Below are 21,223 nucleotides of genomic sequence, written 5' to 3'. Positions count from 1 at the left end.
TTCTTGAAGAGAACCTGACATCGGGGTGATGCCATGACTTGCACTGAATTAGATTTAAGTGAAGATGGGCTGTGCAAGGTCACCAACCTCAGAGCCATCTGGGTCCAGTAAGACATGTATAAGGATGACTGGAGATGGTCCTGGCATGGTTAAGGTAATTGGGGTTAAGTGACTTTCCCAAGGTCACACAGCTAGTAAGTGTCTGAAGTGAATTTGAATGCAGGTCCCCCGTGACTCCAGGGCCAGTGCTCTATCTGCTGTGCCACCTAGCTGCCTTGGCCCTTAGTTTTTAAATATGTAAAAATTAAGTGGTTGGAACTAGATAATCTAGTTCTCTTCTAGCTCTAAAGTTCTGTGATACAGGTGAGGAACATAAGCCACAATAGAGTATTTTTGAGCAGTTCCTGAGCCTTCCATAGAGACCACTGGTTAAATGCCAAAATGTTTTGTTTTGTTTTTTTGTTTTTTGGTGAGGCAATGGGGGTTAAGTGACTTGCCCAGGGTCACACAGCCAGTAAGCATCAAGTGTCTGAGGCTGGATTTGAACTCAAGTACTCCTGAATCCAGGGCCAGTGCTCTATCCACTGCGCCACCTAGCCGCCCTTCCCCCCCCCCCAGATGTTTTAATGAAAGATTTAAGCATGTTGGGGGAGTGGTTTTTTTATTATTCTAATACAGTCTTAGGCAATTATGATTAATATTAAGTAAGAAAACAGACTTTTTTTAACAATGCAATTTCTAAAGGGATTCTTTACAAATTTTCAGAGGCAATTCTTTTAAATTCTAAACTGATCCAGATATTTTTAAAATGTTCCACTGGGATCAGTAGAGCTTTTCTTCATAATCAGGAATCAGTTACATTAAATGAGTTCCAATCAATTCCGTGGCTAGAATTGTAAAGCAGTTAGTTTTAGAGTGACCTCCAAATTTATTTACTAACTCATAGGATTCTGATGGTGGCCTCTTAAAATCTTTTAATCCAGCAGTGGCAGCACCTAAAGAAAACATACCAGAAGCTGGAGGGCTTGGGGGGCCCACATCAAGAGGGACAGAAAAGGTGGGGTTGCCGTTTGCTAGTTTGAAATATACCAGCATGGTATGATAAAGTAATAACAATTTTTAGTAACTAACATTTTTCAATGTTTTTATGTATCTGGGCCTCAAATTTTTTCTCTTTACATAAGGGGAGACACGTATATCCAAAAGAAGTGCAAAGTAGGGCTTGGCATAGTGCCACTGCCACTACAAGTGCTTCATAAATGCCTTCAAATTGAATGTAAAGTAGAAGCCTTGCCCATACATAGGACAGTATGACTATACAGAGAGACCTGGACTTGGAAGCTTGCAGACCTAGTGTCAGCCCTGTCACTTTGTATCATTGTAAAGGGGTGGGGGTGGGGGCAGGAATACCTTATACTTTATCTAAAGTCGAATGGAAATAATGTCCATCCCACCTTCCATGACTTTTGCTAAAGTGGTCTGTGATGTAGAGGAGACAGTGGAAGACTGGGAGGTCTGCCAACGATTGTGGGACAGTGAAAAGAGCATAGGATTTGGGGTCGGAGGAACACAGCGATCAATTTTGAGGTAGAAGGGATCTTACAAATCATTTCCTGGGTTCAAATCCCAACTCTGACACATTTACCTTAGATTAGGCACTTAACTTTTCTAGTTCTCAGTTTCCTCATCTATAAAATGAAAGGGTTGGACTGAATCACCTCAGATTTCTTCCAACATTAAATCTATGATCCTATGAATATCAGATGTAGCAACTCAAGCCAGCAAGCACAGGAAATAAGGAAGCTAGTACAAAGTCAAGATCAAGATTCTGACTACCTCCCATATAAAAGGGAACTGTGAAATCTTTGTGATAATAAAAGCCACATTTATGCTAATTGTCCAACAATGTGTCATAATAAAAGAAAAATAGGCCTTGTTCTAAAAGCCTAAAAAAGTGCAAGAGGAAGAAAGATGGTAACCTCTGTCCAACAGAATGTGGGGAAGTCTTTTGGGGCCTTAAGATGAGGAAGAAAGCAAGAGGGGAGTTTCCTGGAGCAGATGGAAGAAAAGAGATAAGATGATGACATTGAATTTGGAGTGTGAGGAAAAGGAAAACAGGTAAAGGACCTAGGGGTGATTAAATGGAACAACAACAGCAACAAAAGACCCCAGCAGGGATGAGATCTTTTGCTGAGAAAAAGGAGACTGGTTGTTTCAAAATACCTTTGTCTGAATTCTCTAGAAGAAAAGAAAGGGAAGAGTCTGTCTGTAGATAAAATAATGAAGGGGAAAATAAGCCTAGCGTGGATGGAACCCAAATTCCAAAACAGAAATAAAGGAGAGGTAAAGATAATTTAGCATTTGAAACAAATAGGAAGAAACCAAGAGCCATCAAAGGAGGAAAGGGTACAATGCATTGAAATTACAATGGCAATGAATGAGAAATTACAGGTGATGTTCTTTAAATAAATGTTTTGAGAAGACAAAAGGATAGAGTGGCAAGGACATGGAATATGCTAAAATTAAAATTAAAGGATAAAAACTGAAAATTTTAAGTATCATTGGATCTTTATTCATATACATTTGCATGTAGGACAACCTACATAGGTATTTAAATCACAAGGACCAATTAGGGCTTGAGTAAAAATATTTGCTGTAGAACTTCAATACTTTTATTAATACCTTTTGTTTATATTGCCTTTATTTCCAAATATATCTCTCCTCTATTCCCTAATCAGAGAGCCACCCCTTATAACACAGACTAAAAAGTGAGGGGGTGTGGTGGAGGGAAGCAATTCAGTGAAACCAGCATATTCAGGAAGTATCTACAATGTTTCACATCCATAATCTTCCATCCTGGCAAAGAAGGGAGGAAGGACATAACAGAATTTTTTTATGGTAGCAAAGAACTAGAACTAAAGTAGATAGCTACTGATTAAAGAATGATTAACTGAACATAATGTAATAATAAAAATTACTGGGCAAACAATTCACAGAAGCGTAGAAAGCATATATGTTCTGATATAGAATACAGTAAGCAGAACCAGGAAAACAATATACACAATCACTATAAAATGTAAGTGAAAAGAACAACAAAAATGACTGTTATGTGATTATAATGACCAAGAAGCTTGCTCCTGGAGGAGAAATGAGAACATATACTTCCTTTACCTCTCTGCAGAGGTGAGACACTATAGACCCGTATGATGCTGTCAAACTTGATTAATATGTTAGCTGGTTTTTGTTAAACTGCTTCTTTTTCTGTTCTTTTCCTTTTCTTTTTCTTTTACAAGAAACGGCTTGCTAGGTCAGGGGTGTGTGTGTGTGTGGTATATTCAGAAATTATATTTATGTAAAGCAGCAGAAAATAAAAATTGAAAAACAAAAATATGTCAATTTTTGTGAAGTACAGTATAAAAATGAAATGGGGGAAGTAGTTTGTAAACTAAACCCAGTTATAGCTTCTGCAAAAATTCAGAAGAAGATAAAAATGTGATAACAGCTGCAAAGAAAGCCTCAAAGAATAATGCTAATTGAATGAAAGCCCAACAGAAATTCCTGGAAGAGTTTTTAAAAAGGGATGGGTGGTAGAGGAAAAATTGGGAAAAGAAATTAGTGATAAAAGAAAATTATGAAAAAAATTAACAACTTGGTAAAAGAGGACAAAGATAGTGAAGAAAATAAGGCCTTAAAAAGCAGAATTAGCCAAATGGAAAAGGAGGCACAAATATTTATTGAAGAACTCATTAAAAAATAAAATTGGCTAAATGGAAAAAGATCTACAAAAGCTCACTGAAGAAAATAGCTCCTTAAAAATTAGCATTGGGCAAATGGAAGCTAACAACTCTACAAGATATCAAAAAACAATAAAAGTTTAAAAAAATGAAAAAATAGAAGAAAATGTGAAACATTTCATGGGAAGAACAACTGAACTGAACAAAAGATCTAGGAGAGATAATTTAAGAATTATTGGGATACCTGAAATCCATGATCAAAGAAAGAGCCTGAGCATCACATTTCAAGAAAGTATCAAATAAAACTGCCCTGATAACTTAGATTGAGAGTGTAAAATAGAAATTGAAAGACTCTGCCAATTACCTCCTGAAAGAGATCCCAAAATGAAAAGTCCCAGGAATATTATAGCCAAATTCCAGAGCGCCCAGTCAAGGGGAAAATACTTCAGGCAGCCAAAAAGAAACAATTCAAATATCATGGAACCAGAGTCAGGATCACACAAGATTTAATGGCTTACACATTAGAGAAACAGAGGGCTTGGAATATGAAATTCTGGAAGACAAAGGAGTGAGGATTAGAATTTACCAAGCAGGGGGCAGCTAGGTGGCGCAGTGGATAGAGCACCGGCCCTGGAGTCAGGAGTACCTGAGTTCAAATCTGGCCTCAGACACTTAACACTTACTAGCTGTGTGACCCTGGGCAAGTCACTTAACCCCAATTGCCTCACTAAAAAAAAAAAAAAAAGAATTTACCAAGCAAAACTGGGTGTGGGGGAGGGGAAACATATTTAATGCAATAAAAGACTTTCACACATTCCTGATGAAATTGTTGTGGTTGTTGATTATTCATTTCAGTTGTGTTAGACTCTTCATGAGCCCATTTGTTTTTTTCTTGGTAAAGATACTGGAGTGGTTTGCCATTTCCTTCTCCAGCTCATTTTACAGATGAGGGGACTGAGGCAAACAGGGTTAAATGACTTGCCCAGGGTCACACAATGAATAAGTGTCTGAGACTATATTAGTCTGGATGAAAAGAGCAGAGCTGAATAAAATTTATACATTCAAACGGAAGATTCAAGAGAAGCATAAAAAGGTAAACATGAAGGAGGGACCATAAGGGACTTAATAAAGTTAAACTACATTCTTATATTGGAAGATGATATGTGTAAGTCTTAAAAACTATCATTTCTGACTTTAAAAGGAGGTGCATCTCTTTTCATGGTGCAACGAATTGGAAATTGAGAGGATGCTCATCAATTGGGAAATGGATGAACAAATTCTGGAATATGATTTAGACAAAGTACTTACTATTGTGCTATAAGAAATGATGAGATAATTTAAGATTTATTGGACTACATGAAAGCCATGATAAAAAAAGAGCCTAGACATCATCCTTCAAGAAATTATCAAGGAAGATTGTCCTGATATTCTAGAACCAGAGGGTAAAATATAAATGGAAAGAATTCACAGATCACCTCCTGAAATAGAGCCCCAAAAGAAAATTCCAAGGGTTGTTATAGCCAAATTCCAGAACTTCCAGGTCTCGTCTTTGGCAAGCAGCCAAAAAAGAAAATTCAATTCAAATATCATGGAGCTACAGTCAAGATTTAACATTTTCTACATTAAAGGATTGGATGGCTGGGAATATGATATTCCAAAGGGCAAAAAAGCTAGGATTACAACCAAGAATCACCTACCCAGCAAATATAGTCTTTCATGGGCAGGGCAGGGGGAATGATTATTCAATGAAATAGAGGACTTTCAAGCATTCCTGATGAAAAGATCAGAGCTAAATAAAAATTTTGACTTTCAAATACCATAAAAAAGTAAACCAAGAAAGAGAAATCATAAGGCATTCAATAAGGTTAAACTGTTTACATTCCTATATGGAAAAATGAAACTTGTAACTCCTAAAAATTTTCTCATTATTAGGGCAGTTAGAAGAAGTACACATAGACAGAAGGTGTGAGTTGAATATGATAGGATAATTACCTTAAAAAATAAAATTAAGGGGTGAGAGAGAAATGCACTGGGAGAAGGGGAAAAGGAGAGGTAGAATAGGATAAACTAAAAGGTATGAAAGAGTTTTTACAGTGAAGGGGATGATAAATTTGTTTTGTTTTGTGGGGCAATGGGGGTTAAGTCACTTGTCCAAGGTCACACAGCTAGTAAGTGTCAAGTGTCTGAGGCCAGATTTGAACTCAGGTAATCCTGAATCCAGGGCTGGTGCTTTATCCACTGTACCACATAGCTGCCCCCTTGATGAAGAAATTTGGTGGGAGCACATAAACCTTACTCTTATTGGAATTGGTTCAAAGAGGGAAAAACATACACACTCAGTTGGATATAGAAATCTATCTTAACCATACAGGAAAGTAAGTAAGATTGGGGTGGGGGTGATAGAAAGGAGGGAAGATTGGGGCAGGTAAAAGTTAGAAGCAAAACAATTTTTCTTTTTTTTTTTTGTGGGGCAATGACGGTTAAGTAACTTGCCCAGGGTCACACAAGTAGTAATTGTCAAGTGTCAGAGGTCAGATTTGAACTCATGTCCTCCTGATTCCAGGGCTGGTGCTTTATCCACTGAACCACATAGTTGCCCCACAAAACACTTTTGAGAATAGACAAGGTAAAAGGAGAGGGAGAGTAGGATAAAATGGGGAAAATAGGATGGAGGGAAACAACCACATAGTTATCATAACTGAAAAAAATTCTATAGCAAGTTTCTCTGATAAAAATCTAATTTCTCAAATATATAGAGAACTGCATCAAATGTTTGGAAATTCCTCAACTGATAAATGGTCAAAAGATGTGAACAGGTAGTTTTCAGGTAAAGTAATCAAAACTATAGTCATATGAAAAAAATGTTCTAAATCACGATCAGAGAAATGCAAATTACACCACACACCTATCAGAGTGGCTAATATGACAGAGAAAGAAAATGACAAAGGTTGGAGAGGATGTGGGAAAATTGAGACACTAATGCACTGTTGGTGAAGTATACTGATTCCACCATTCTGCAGAACAATTTGGAACTATGCCCAAAGGACTATAAAACCAAACAATACCACTTATAGGTCTGTATCCTAAAGAGATATTTTTTTTGTTGGTTTTTTTTTTTTGGTTTTTTGCTGGGCAATGGGGGTTAAGTGACTTGCCCAGGGTCACACAGCTAGTAAGTGTCAAGTGTCTGAGGTCACATTTGAACTCAGGTCCTCCTGAATCCAGGGCTAGTGCTTTATCTACTGCACCTAGATGCCCCCTAATTTCATTTTAAAAAATGAAAAGGACGTATATGTAAAAAAATGTTTATAGCAACTCTTTTTCTGGTGGCAAAGAATTGGAAATTGAGGGGATGCCCATCAACTGGGGAATGGCTGAACAAGTTGTAATATATGATTGTGATGTAATACTGTTGTGCTATAAGAAATGATGAACAGGATGCTCTCAGAAAAACCTGGAAAGACTTATATGAACAAAGTGAAGTGAGTAGAACCAGGAGAACAAGGACTTATGTTGAAAAATGCTATCCACCTCCCGAGAGAGAACTGATGAGCTCAGAATGCAAATTAAAGCATAATTTTCTCAATATTTTTCTTCCTTTAAAAATACATAGCTAATATGGAAATTGGGGAGGGGTGGAAGGGAAGGAAAGAATTTGGAACACAAATTTTTTAAAAGAATTAAATATAAGTGAATAATAAATATAAATGTTTTAAAGATATATACAAATCAATTTATTATGAAAATAGTAATAATAACAGCTAGCATTTATATAGCACCTGAAAGTTTACAAAGAACTTTACAAATGCCAGTTCATTTTATCCTCACAACAAATTCACAGATGAGGAAACAGGCAGACAGAAGTCCAAGCTCACACAGCTAATCAGTACCTGAGGCCAGATTAGAGTTCAGATCTTCCTGACTATAAAATTTGCTATAATATTTACTGCATTACCTACATTGCTGGATGGATGGTGGTAAAATAAAATAATTATATATTTATATATCCATAAGAGAAATGTGAATAAGATGCTAGATATGGAGTTAGGACACTAGTTAAAATCCTACCTCAGATAGTTAGTAACAGGCAAAGTCATATTTCTCATAGGTCCTGTTTCCTCATTTGTCAAATGGTGATAATAGTACATTTGCCTACCTAGTTGTGTTGTTGAAGGGGAAATTAAAGCATTATATTAATGTAAGAAGTTTTTATTTTTGTTGTATTTGTATTTGTATTTTTAAAAGTTTTTTTTTATCAAATGAGATCATGGATCTAAATGTACTCTGAAAGGTACAAAACACTACATAAATATACAAAGTATATTCCATAGCAGAAAAGAAATTCATGCTTCTTATGAAAATGATCCAAAGTTAAACTTGTTTTAAAAAGTAAAAATTACTTTTTGCACTGATTGTTTTAAGGGGAGAATGGAAGATTATGAAAATAACAGATTGGCAGGTTTGAGATTAATCTCTATGCATACATATCCATAGGTATATATACATATACATATATGCATATGTATACATATACATGTATGTGTGTATATGACTTGGAGTAAAACCACAATTCCAGTATGAACTAAAAGTATGACAAAGCTGCTAAAACCAAAAATCATCGTAATTTCAACTTCAAAAGGCATGATTTCATAATTAGGTATTCCCTCTGCTGACACAGATCACAACTCCAAACTTCAGTGACTACTTCCTGTACTACTCAAGTTGTGACTGAGCCTTTGCCACCTTGTCATCTCCATGCCTTTCTCAGTCAGTAGTCAAACTTTTTGATTAGTCTTTCCAAGTGTAAGCTAGTTCTCCGACAAAGTCCATTAGCTGGTCATATGCTGTCATCAGCTTAGAATACCTAGAGTCACCTCCTCACCCCAATGATGCAAGAAATTAGAACTTTGGAGGAAGATTGTTTAGATCAAGTGAGGGAAGAGGAGCACCACACTTTGCAGTCATCCTACAACAGTATGTTTAGGGTGCCACATTTTGAGATGAGCACTGAAAAACTGAAATGCATCCATAGGAGGGCAATCTTGATCACTGAGGATCTGAAACTGGATTCCAATCTATCTTTTCCTATTTTATCTTTTTTTTTTTTTTTTTTTTGCGGGGCAATGGGGGTTAAGTGAGTTGCCCAGGGTCACACAGCTAGTAAGTATCAAGTGTCTGAGGCCGGATTTGAACTCAGGTACTCCTGAATCCAGGGCCGGTACTTAATCCACTGCGCCACCTAGCTGCCCCCCCCTATTTTATCTTACTTGTTCTTCCTTCTGCTTTATCCCCCACCCCACCCCCAAACACATTCATCTCTATGCCTTTGTTCAAATTCTTTCTCCTGCTTATCTAGCTAAGATCCTACTCATCCTCCCAATGCCACCTATCCCATTAAGCCTTTCTTTATCCCCACACGACTCCAGTTAAAAATGATCTTTTCCACCTATTACATTTTGTAGCAACTTGTTCATGCCTCCAATGTGTAATTTCACATTCAACTTGATATCAAAGTTGTTTCTGGGGCAGCTAGGTGGCGCAGTGGATAAAGCACCAGCTCTGGATTCAGGAGGACCTGACTTCAAATCCAGCCTCTGACATTTGACACTTACTAGCTGTGTGACTTCATTTAACCATCATTTGCCCACGCAAAAAAAAAAAAAAAAAAAAAAAAGTTATTTCTGTCTACCTCTAGATCATAAGCTTGTTGAGGGAAGAGTCTGTCTTATCCTTATGGCTTTCTCAGTGCCTTGTACAATTATACATTGAATTTTGTTCAATAAACTTGAGGATTGGTTGAAAGAATTGTTATTTCATTTAAAGAAGAGAATTAGAGTGAACATGACACATACTTTCAAATATTTGAAAAGCTCTTATGTGAAACATGGAATAGTGTCTATCTGTGTGACTAAAGGGCAAAAAGGGGGCCAATGAGAAGAACTTGCAAGAAGGCATATTTTGGTATATATGTTTCAAACTCATACCTGAGAGGAATTCCCACTGTAACATATGTGACAAATGTTCATCCAATGTCTGCTCAAGGACCTCTAATAAATGGGAGAGCAGTCAGGTGGCACAGTGGTTAGAACACAGGGCCCAGAGTCAGGAACACTCATCTTCCTGAGTTCAAATCTGGCCTCAGACACTTGCTAGCTGTGAGATCTGGGCAAGTCACTCAACCTTGTTTACCTTAGTTTCCTTTTAATTATTATAGATGTCCAGAAATAGAATCTCCTGCTTTCATTTTTGGATACCCTAGTGAGCAATCTGAAATTGAAATTGTTCAAGTGGAAGTTCAGTGAATTCTGGGAATTCTTGTCATGGTCTCTTCTAATGTATAAGTTTACCAAAAACCTGAAACAATGCCCAAACCACTGACTACTTACAAATATGCATGTACCATAAAATCAGTGAAAACTACTATTGTAATGAGAACTGCGTGGTGTATTTTAGCATATACAAATGAATGTTTGAAAAGGCCATGTTGATTAATTATCCATTTAATTAACTTTTCCTGCAGGAGTTATGTGGAAGAATTAAATGCACACAGAATTAAATACTGAGGAGGACAGATGCTCCTTGAAGTGAAATTAACATTTGCAGGTGTGAATATTATTACCTAGGACAAAGTAATTTTCCATTGGAATGTATCTCTGAAATTATTATGCAAGTCTATGGGAATATATGATTCGATATAAAAATTTCAAGTGTAACTTTTCAATGCAATTCAGGATAACAAGCATTTGTTAAGCACTTATTGTGCTTGTGTTAGGCAAAGGAAGAGATTTGTTTAGTTCTTTTCCAGTTTTATCTGACTCTTTGTGACCCCTCTTGGGTTTTCTTGACAAAGATACTGGAATGTTTCACCATTTCCTTCTTCAGCTCATTCTACAGATGAGGAAACTAAGACAAACAGGAGTAAGTGACTTGCCCAGGGACACAGAGCTAGTAAGTGTCTAATGCTAGATTTGAACTCAGGTCTCCCTGACTCCAGGCCTGGCCCTCTATCCATTGTGCCACTTAGCTGCCCTTGTAAGATATTATCTCTGTCTTTAAGGAGTTTCCAATTTAGTAGGTGGGTAAAAATGGAAGAATCATAGAATTTTAGCATTGGAAGGACTATAGCAGACACTTGTTCCAACTCATACCTGAGAGGAATCCCCACTGTGACATATCTGACAAATGCTCATTCAATGTCTGTTTGAGGACCTCTAATAAATGGGAGGGCAGTCAGGTGCTATAGTGGTTAGGACACACGGCCCAGAGTCAGGAGCACTCATCTTCCTGAGTTTAAATCTGGCCTCAGGCACTTACTAGCTGTGTGACCCTGGGCAAGTCACTTAACCTTGTCTCAGTTTCCTCATTTGTAAAATGAACTACAGAAAGAAATCACAAACCACTTTGGTATCTTTGCAAAGAAAACCTCAAATGGGGTGACAAAGAGTCAGACGACTGAAAAATGACTGAACAACAGCAATAAATGTGAACTTACCACCTTCTTCCTCTTTGGAATATTTTTAATTGTGAAAAAGGTTTTCTGACCTCAAGCCTAAATTTGCTCCTTTGTAACTTGCACACACTGTTCTTGCTTCTGTCCTCGGGGGCCAAATAGGATAAATTGGATAATGCCTCGTTCAAATGACAGCCCTTCAAAGACTTGAAGATAGCTGACATGTCTTTCCTGTCTTCTCTTCCCTAGGTCAGACATCCTCAGTCCTTCACTCAGTTTTCATATAGCATAGACTCAAAGTCTTTCAATATCCTGTTTGCCCTGAGTATTATCAGTGTCCTACATAAGTTGTGGAGATTAGAAAAGAACATGCCATTCTGGTTGTTGTCTGACTTGGACAGAGTACAGAGAGACCTAGTGTCATGGAAGCAATGAACATGAGCTTGGATGGACTTTGGGAGATAGTAGAGGACAGAAGGACCTGGTGTGCTATGGCCCATGGGACCATGAAAAGTCAGACATGACCAAACAAATGAAAAACATCAGAGAGACTAGCATTTCCTGATTCCAGTAAGTCATGCCTTTATTAATGTCTCTTTAGATGACATTTTTTTTTGACTAGCACATGACACTGTTTACTCAGATTGAGCTTGCAATCCCCATGTCTGCCTCAGACTAAATGCTGTCTGCATGTCCCCTTTCCTATACTTGTGAACGACACTCAGTGGTATTACATGAAAAGGGGTACTAGGAAACATAAAACAAAATATTATGCCAGGTCTAATGGGAAAGATGTTTTGTGAAAGGGGAATTGAAAAAGGTATTCTAGAGGACCTGGCATTTGAGTTAGACTTTGGAGGAAAACATCTAACATGTGAGGCAGATGAACAAGTAGCTTTTTGTCCCACTCATAGTAAAGTGTAGACAGTTCATTCAATGGACCATTTGTTTAAATAATCTTTGATTCGAGGACCCAAAAGAAAATAAAAATTAAAGGGCAAAGATGACCTATATCTACAAGTACATGTGTATAGTACAGTACAGTATTAATTAAATTTAAAGCAAAGAATAATACTCACCTGGTAAGTATTTCTTTTCATAAGAAACTGGAAAAAAAAAGGAAATCAGAATTTAATCAGAATTCACATGTCCTGCTTCAGGGCATGTGAAGGACACAATCTAAAACAAAAAACAAAAACAAGCCCAAACAATGGTAATAGTATGCCTGTACTATAAAATTTCAATTGCCAATGCCCAGAACTTAAGAAACCTCTTTTTTTTCTTTATGAAAATTTAAGAATAGGAGTGTGATTATTGTATTAGTAGACTTAAATGCCAATTTAACTACAAGAATTTTATAGCAAAATAAATTTTATTTTACTTCATTACAATTAAATATATGCCAACTATTCTTCCCTTCCCCTCCCTCCCCATTTTTTCTAATGGCAAATGTTTTTATATTTATCAAACAATAATGCATCATCCAGGAACACAAGGACACAGATAGGATGGGGGTACTGAGGTCCTTTGCCCCATTTGCAGATAACCTGGAAGTCTTCTCCCTTCCTTGCCCTACCCAAGTTATTTTAAAAGCAATGGAGAAGACAGTAAGTAGCAGTCTGATTGCTTGCTTCAGTGCACAGCAACAGTATCCTCAGACTGGGATCTTATGTTCAATCAGCTGGTGGGTGTTCCTCTTTTCTTTATCACAGAGGACCTATGACATCACCAGGTGATGTCTTGAGCAAAGAGGCAAGGGGAGGAAGGCCTAATAAGTTCCTACCAGTGCTGCTTTTGTTGTTGCCTTGTTGTTGTTGTTGCCTCTAAGATGTCAGTCAACACAAGCAGTGACATAATAAGCAATTAAAATTGTGGTTGGTTGTCTTGGTGCCACTGGCCAACAATGACATTGGTGAAAAGGGAGGGGTATGTTCATTTCCCTATGTTTAAATATGCTCCATAACTGTGTCTGGGGTCCTACCAGTACAAAATATTTGCATATTGGCCTGGTCACAATTCTAAAAAAGTTGAACAAATAGAATGGTTCAGTGAATGAAAAGCACTTATACTGTCATTATGACTTACTGCATTGCTTTAACTAGAGAGGTTAGTGTGGGAGTTTTTATAAGTACAAGTGGAAAATAATCAAGGCCTCTCTAGAGTTCTGGTTGTAAAGTTAAATTGAAAGGGGGATTATTGCCAATGTAAAGGAAAAAGGAGCTGCTAGGTGTTACAGTGGATAGAGTCTTGGGCCTGATGTCAGGAAAACTCATCTTCCTGAGTTTGAATCTGGTCTCAGATACTTGCTTAGCTGTGTGACCCTGAGCAAGTTGCTTAACCCTGTTTGCCTCAGTTTCCTCATCTGTAAAATACGATGGAGAAGGAAATGGCCAACCACTCCAGTATATTTGCCAGATAAAGCCCAAACGGGGTCATGAAGAATCAGACATGACTGAAATGACTAAACAACAACAACAACAACAAAGGAACAACATCAGTTAAAATGAATGGATGTTTTAAATCTCTTAATTCAAAAATGAAAGGTTTTAGCTACAGCAAAAAAAAAAAGCATTTAAATTACAATAATTGGAACATGTGGAGTGTTTGCATTATGTTCAGTGCCTTTAACAAAACCACTGCTTTTTCAGAAATAAACATAGATCACCTATAATCTTAAAAAGGGCTAAAATATTGTTAATTCTTTGTATGTTTAAATAAAAGGATTTGCTCTTTCATGGAAAAGAATGACTTTTTAAGTAATCTAGATTTATGGAATTTGGCTATTGATTTTGTAAAACTATTCTTTGAGCTGAATCATCACATATACACCTCTAAGAATTTTTTTTTATGGAAGAAATTATAAAGGAAAATTCTCCTTGAAATACTTAAAAAATACCAGTAGAATAAAAATGCTTCTGGCTCACACAATTTGGCTTTAGCTCCTGAATTTATGCAAGTTACAGAATTAATTTATATACTATTTAAGAGGAGACCATTTCTGGGGGATGCTTGTTCTGAAAGAGGCAGCTAGGAACACTGAAAGGAGAGCTGAATTGGGAGGCACAAGAGCTGTGAGCCTGAATTCCACCTCTGCAACTTAGTGCCTGTGTGACCTTGGGCTTTCACCTCTTTACGCCCCAGTTTCCTCATCAGTATGAAAACAAAAAGCAAAAAACAAAAAGAGAGGTCTGTGGACTAGATGACCTCTAAGGTCCCCTCTAACTCTAAATCTTTAATAGTGTTTGTAACATTTTTTTAAAAAAGAAACAAAAGTAAATGAGCATAAATCTCCCTCTCTCCCCTCATTGTTCTCCTCAGAATAAGAAAAGGCCTTCAGCCATACTTACCAGCGGCTTTACATAAGGCACCCTCCACAGTAGAAACTTCACAATTTCCTTTTTTCCATATACCTGACTCGGTTTGCAAAAAAGCACATGTGTCTATTAGGTCTTGACTTTCTTCTGAGTTTTTCCACTTGTTAAATGTCATGTTAGACTTGTCATACCATTTGAAGCTTTCATCTGTGGGAAAGGGAAAGTTTTTTCACATTATTTTTGTCAGATAGTATTCTTATGAGCCAAAAGCTAATAAAAAGTTTTTAGTACAACGGATGGGAAATGACCAAAATCTGGCCTAATATTTTCCCCATAAAGCTCCAAAAAAATAAAATAGGAATACTGAAGGTGTGAAAGGAAAAGTGAAAAGAAATAAAAACTAAGTATGAGGAGCAAAGAACAGAAAGGAATTGATAAAAAAATCTAGGTGAGTGACACTATCAACTTCAATCATTTTTTAAAAAGAAAGATAAAAATATGAGCAGTTGTGTTAGATACTTTTAAGACTGTGATAAGAATTTTGTTTAGAGAAATCCTTTTGACAAAGTGTAAAGGTATATTTAAACAAATTAGAATAATGTACATTTTATGCCTATGTCCCATACCTGGTAGGATTGTTAAAATATCTTGACAATATCTCCCTAGTCTAGTTTCCCTGGGGGCTTGAAATTTTAATGATCCAGGAATATGTAAATATGTGGTTAGAGATATGTTGAAAATAAACTGTGACACCAGATTAAAATAAAGAGAATACTGGCCAGTAGCCACTAAGGGTCCATCAAATAAGATCAACCTCAACATACCTACAACTGTAAGAAGACAAAGCTTTGTTGATTTTAAGCTCCTATTTCCAAACATTGTCTCACTGGAGATAGTGGGATACTATGGGATTATAGATTTTGAAATGGAAGAACAGTACAAGGCCATTTAGTCCAGTCTCTTCATTTTACAAATCAGGAAACTGGGTCCAGAGAGCTTAAGTAACTAGCCTAAGGTCCCAAAGGTAGGATGCAGTCAGGAAGGGAGTAAGAAACAAGATTTGAATCCAGGTTCTCTGACTTCCAAGTCAGTATTCTTTCTATTTTAACTCACTACCTGCCCATTTTCAAACTTTTTTCCTCTACAGATTAGGTGATACAGTGCATATAGTGCTAGACCTGGAGTTCAAAGACCAGGAAGACCAGAGTTCAAATCTGGCCTTAGATAATTATTAACAATGTGACCCAGGGCAAGTTACTTGACCCCTGTAAGTTGCTTAATTTTTGCTTGCCTCAGTTTCCCCAACTGTAAAATGAGGACAATAATAATAATAGCATCTACTTCCCACGGTGGTTGTGAGGATCAAATGATATACTCTTTGTAAAGTGCTTAGCACATAGTATGTGTTTTATATATGTTTCTTCCCTTGTTCTGTACAGATTAAAGAAAATCTTGAATTTAATGGCCCTTAAAATGAATAATTTTGAAAGGTCTCCCCTTTGACCTTTGATTCTTGCCTGTAGCAGTGCCTTCAGTGTCACTATTCCTCTTATCTATATTTAAACAGGTAAACATTCAGATATATCTGCTGGGTTGCACCTGCTCCAAAGACCTGTAAGATCTGTAGAGTCATAAGCATTATGATTTGGGATTTTTTTAGTTGGGAAAAGTAATTTAACTTCAGTAAGCCAATATCCTCTTAGCTTATTAATAATATTTATAATGCTATTTCTATAAGTACAACAGAGACTAAAATTTCGATTAAAGTACCAACTTTGAGCTTTTTAAACATCATTTCTTAAAGAGTATAGTGTAGATGCATAAACGTTTGAATCATGTGAAACACATTAACAGAAAGCTGCCACTTGAGTCTAGGACAGCAAGAGCTACCCACTAGCCCAGTAGAAAATGTCTATTTACACTGAAGCTAAAATTGAAGGAAACTTAAGGGACTGAAAACATTTCTAACATTAAATGCTGTTTCAGAGCAGAACTATCACTTACCATCTGTGTCATAAAACATGCCTAATAAAATATCATCCCGGCCCTTCCATCGTTTTTTAAAAGTCTCCAGTATAAATGCATTTTCTTCTTCATTGTGTATGCTAATCATATCAGCTCCTGAAGCTGTTGGGGAGGAACAAAATCTATCAGTCCATTTTAATTTGTGAAAGTTCTTTGAAAAATATAAATTATTGAGAGGCAGCATAGTAAAGAGGAGAGAAAACTAGCTTCAAAGTCATAGGACCATAGACTGAGAGAATGAAATGACCTTATGTGAGAAAATGGGTAGTTGTCTCCTCTCAATGACCATACTCCTCCTGACCTGTTTGTAGGACAAAGGTCTCAGATCCCCTCCCTTCCCCCAGACTAACAAAATCACATGGTCAAGGAGCCCTGGTCTCAATAAGGTCCGTTCTGGAGTTGTATCCATATAAGGAAGTATAAGGTCCACTCCAGAGTTATGCCCATAAAAGGAAGAGGGGTGGGAATACTGCATTCCAATTAGCTAGTTTTTGAATATAGATTGTAACCCTTGAGTAATCAGACTAATGATGAAAAAGGGGAGGGTGATTCCCATTAGGGACTAGGGTATAAAACAGAGCCTGTAAGCCCCCTTTCTTTGCATCCACTAGCTGCACACCAGGGTGCCTCCTTCTCACAAGAAGGAAATAAAAGAGCCTTTGTCACATCACTGCTGAGTTCCTGAGAATTATTGAGAAGAGGATTGATTTTCCCTCACACCTTAGCTCCTTGCATTTTTTTTTTACAGATAAGGAAACTGAAGAGTATCTGAGACAGGATTTGAACCTAGGTCTTCCTAAATCCAAGTCTCATTCCTACTCCACTATGCTATGCTATCTCTTTTTTGTTCTGGTCTCATTTCTGGAACATACTGATAATGTGACCTTGGGTAAACTACTTAACCCCTCCTTGGTGTTTCAGGAAACATTAAGGAAGATTTCAGGGAACCTTCTTACTCTATAAATTGCAGAACAGCTACCAACCTTTATTGATAGAGGAAGTTCTTCCCATATCTGGTATATGTATGTACAAATCTTCACATATATTGATGGTGGCATTATATCATTACTAATAAGCAAATTAATTAAAGCTATATTATTTCATCAGTGTAAGGAAATCGCAGTCTGAAAACTCCCTCTATCAACAAAAATCTCAACTAGTCTCTGGCTTCATAAATAAATCAGAGGGGGCAGCTAGGTGGCACAGTGGATAAAGCACCGGCTTTGGATTCAGGAGGACCTGAGTTCAAATCCAGCCTCAGACACTTGACAGTTACTAGCTGTGTGACCCTGGGCAAGTCACTTAACCCTTGTTGCCCCTCCAAAAATAAATAGATAGATAGATAGATAGATAGATAGATCAATCAATCAGAGGGAGGTACCTAAGATGCACAAAGGTTAAATGACTTGCCCCAGGCCCCAAAGTTGTTGTCAGAAGTGGGATTTCTACATAGGTCTTCTTGATCACAAACCTAAACTACTATCTACTATATCATTTTTCCACTACTTCATTGCTATTATTAATATAGATAAACTGATGTATTCATGTTAAAAATATGTTGACCCTTTTTTGCAGTCATTTGTAAGGTGAATTCTTTGGTCTAATTCTATTATTTCCAAACTCCACGAATATCCTATTTATTCAGAGTTCCTAATAAAATTATTTCCTTTATACTTCATATCATCTAAAGTGATGATGCCCAGAATTGTCACTAATCATAGCTACACCTGGGCAGATTCAGTTGAAGCTGGAGTTGGAGAATGGCAGCAAAGGAGAGTTCATTGTGGATGCAGTCATACCAGGAGAGATAATGACTAGTCCTTCAGGTTCTGACCCTTTCTCTTAGTTTTTCAAGACTGTGGGATAGGAAAGATCCTATATAGGGATGCCATGGCAACAGGACCCTGGAGGGAGTTTCCCCCATAGCAATTACCTAGAGCAGAGTCAAAGAATTGTGAAGGTGAAGCAAAAGCTGAAAGGAAATGGGTCCCCACCCTGCTATACTCCTGGTGTTGATAGGTGGCCACTCCCTTGGGTGACACCCAAGGGCAAAAGGTTAATACTCTGATGATGTTTTACTTCCTCTTCTTTGTAAAAGACTCAAGTTTTCTCATAGATCCTCAAGGAGAATGCTTAACTAGGCTATACTTTAGGCTTAACTATCAAAGAGTTTTTCATCATTATGTATGACCTTGTAGAAGCCAATGGATTTATAATGATTTTTAAATTGTAATCTAATTAAATACTGTATAATGTTAATTTACTATGCCAGGCAAATAAGGCCTATTTCCATTTTCTTTAACAAATTACACCATAGGACCCTAGAGAATTCATTTACACAGATAAATAAAGAATTTTGAATAATGCATTCACAATGTCATCCCTGGCTAAAATCTAATGCAGATCTCTAATCTTTTAACAGCTATTCTCAAATCACACAAAAAAGAGGCATACTAAATATTTGTTAATTACCCTTTAAGTATAATGAAAAGATTAACATAGAAATTAAATGCAATATTTAAAAATAAGAAAATATTTTATTTTTAAAAGTCCTACATGTAAAAAGTAAAATAATAAAAGAGAGTTAACATCAGGTAATTCTAGCACAGGGCAACCAAAATAACCAAAGAAAAATAGACTGAAGTTTGAAAAGGTAACAAATAGATTCAATTAATTATACATTCAATTTTTAACTCATTATCTGTTTTTTTCTCTACACTTTTTCCCTTGGTAATTTCAGCTACTCCCATGAGTTCAATTATCATGTCTATGCAGATGTTTTCCAAATCCATATCTTCAGCTTTGATCTCTCCCCTGAACTCTAGCAACTACTTCTCTGACTACTTGGTAGACTTCTCCACTTGAATATAGGACTAACACCTCAAACTCAACATGTACAAAACTTACCTTACCATATTTTCACCTAACCTATCCCCAAACTTCTCTGGTCCTACTCTCCCACCCCCAGTTAACCAAGCTCAAAACACATTTCATTGTTAATTTTTCCCTCTCTCCATCACCCATACCCAAACAGTTCCTAAGACCTTTGAGGTGTATGGGGTGTTCAAGAAGACTAGTACCTCTGGTATGAGGGTTTGCTGAGCTCTTTTTTTTTAATCTCCATTTATTTTATTTTTTCCAGTTACATGTAAAGGTAGTTTTCAACATTCATTTTCATAAGATTTAGAGTTCCAAATTTTTCTCCCTCTCTCCCTTTCCTCCCCACTCCACAAAACAGTAACCAATCTGACATAGGTTATATATGTACAATCTACAAGTGCTCTTTTTTTTAGTCTGTATTCAATCAATATCAGTTCTTTCTCTGGGAGTGGATAGCATGCTTCATCATTAGTCCCTTGTGACTGTCTTGGATCATTGCCAAGAGTAGTCAAGTCATTCACAATTGCTCATAGAACAATACTGCTGTCACTGTGCAGTGTCCTCCCAGTTCTGCTCATTTCACTATACATCACTATACACTATACATCAGTTCATATGAGTCTCTCCAGGTTTCTCTGATATCATCCTGCCTGTCACTTCTCATAGCACAATAACACTCCATTACAATCATATACCACAGCTTCTTCAGTTATTCCCCAATTGATGGACGTTCCTTTGATTTCCAATTCTTAGCCACTACAAAGAGTTGCTATAAATATTTTTTGTATAATTTTTCCACCTTTTCTCTTTTTTCAATTACTATTGTTAACAGTTTCTCTCCATCCTATTCCCTTCCCCATGATATTTACTCTATTATCTATCTTCTTTCACCCTATCCCTCTTCAAAAAGGGTTTGCTTCTGTCTGTCTCCTCCCCCAATCTGCCCTCCCTTTTTTTGTCCCTCTCTCTTTATCCCTTTCCCCATCTATTTTCCTGCAGGGTTAGATAGATTACTCCCCCAAATTGAATGTGTATGTTATTCCCTCCATGAGCCAATTCTGATGAGATTAAGGTCTTTAAGCCAATTCTGATGAGTGTTAGGCTCATTTACTGCCCAGTTTAAATAGATTACTCCACCAAATTGGGTGTGTGTGTGTGTTAATCCCTCCTTGAGCCAACTCAGTTTAAGGACTTTGAGCTCATTCTGATGAGTATAAAGTTCATTTACTACCCTGCTCTTCCCCCATTTCTTCCCCCACTCCATAACCCCTTTCCTATTTCTTTCATGTGGGATTTCATCCCATGCTACCTCTCCCCTAACCCTCTCCCCTAGTGCATTTCTTTCACCCCTCAATTTTACCCTAAAGATGTCATCATGGGTTGGCTAGGTGACACAGTGTACAAAGCATCCACCCTGGACCCAGGAGGACCCCAGCCCCAATATGGCCTCAGACACAAGACACCCACCCACTTCACAACCCCAGGCATGCCACCTAACTCCAATTTTTTATGGTTCTCTAGGGTCTTGTATTTGAAAGTAAAAATTTCTATTCATTTCAGGTCTTTTCATCACAAATACCTGAAAGTCCTCTTTTTCATTGAAGTCCCATCTTTTGCTCTGAAAGATTATATTCAATTTTGCTGGATACATGATTCTTGGTTTTAATCCCAATTCCTTTGCCCTCTGGAATATCATATCCCATGCCCTCCAATACTTTAATGTAGAAGCTGCTAGATCTTGTGCTATCCTGACTGGGGCTCCACAGTACTTGAATTCTTTCTTTTTGGCAGATTGCAATATTTTCTCCTTGACCTGGGAG

At 37.2% G+C, this 21,223-nt stretch overlaps 1 protein-coding gene across 1 annotated transcript in view; it reads right to left on the bottom strand.

Moving 5' to 3' along the window:
* CD302 (CD302 molecule) overlaps window positions 1-21,223 on the bottom strand; it is a 59,292-nt gene that overhangs the window by 7,769 nt on the left and 30,300 nt on the right. The window contains exons 3-5 of the mRNA XM_043994959.1: window positions 16,503-16,625; window positions 14,532-14,705; window positions 12,264-12,290 (exon numbers count right to left, since the gene is read on the bottom strand). Coding sequence (XP_043850894.1) covers window positions 12,264-12,290; window positions 14,532-14,705; window positions 16,503-16,625 — 324 coding nt within the window. The remainder of the gene's footprint in view (window positions 1-12,263; window positions 12,291-14,531; window positions 14,706-16,502; window positions 16,626-21,223) is intronic.

This window comes from Dromiciops gliroides, chromosome 3 (genome assembly GCF_019393635.1).
Source record: "Dromiciops gliroides isolate mDroGli1 chromosome 3, mDroGli1.pri, whole genome shotgun sequence".
NCBI classification, from domain to species: Eukaryota; Metazoa; Chordata; class Mammalia; order Microbiotheria; family Microbiotheriidae; genus Dromiciops; species Dromiciops gliroides.
This window is presented reverse-complemented; position numbering and strand designations above follow the sequence as displayed.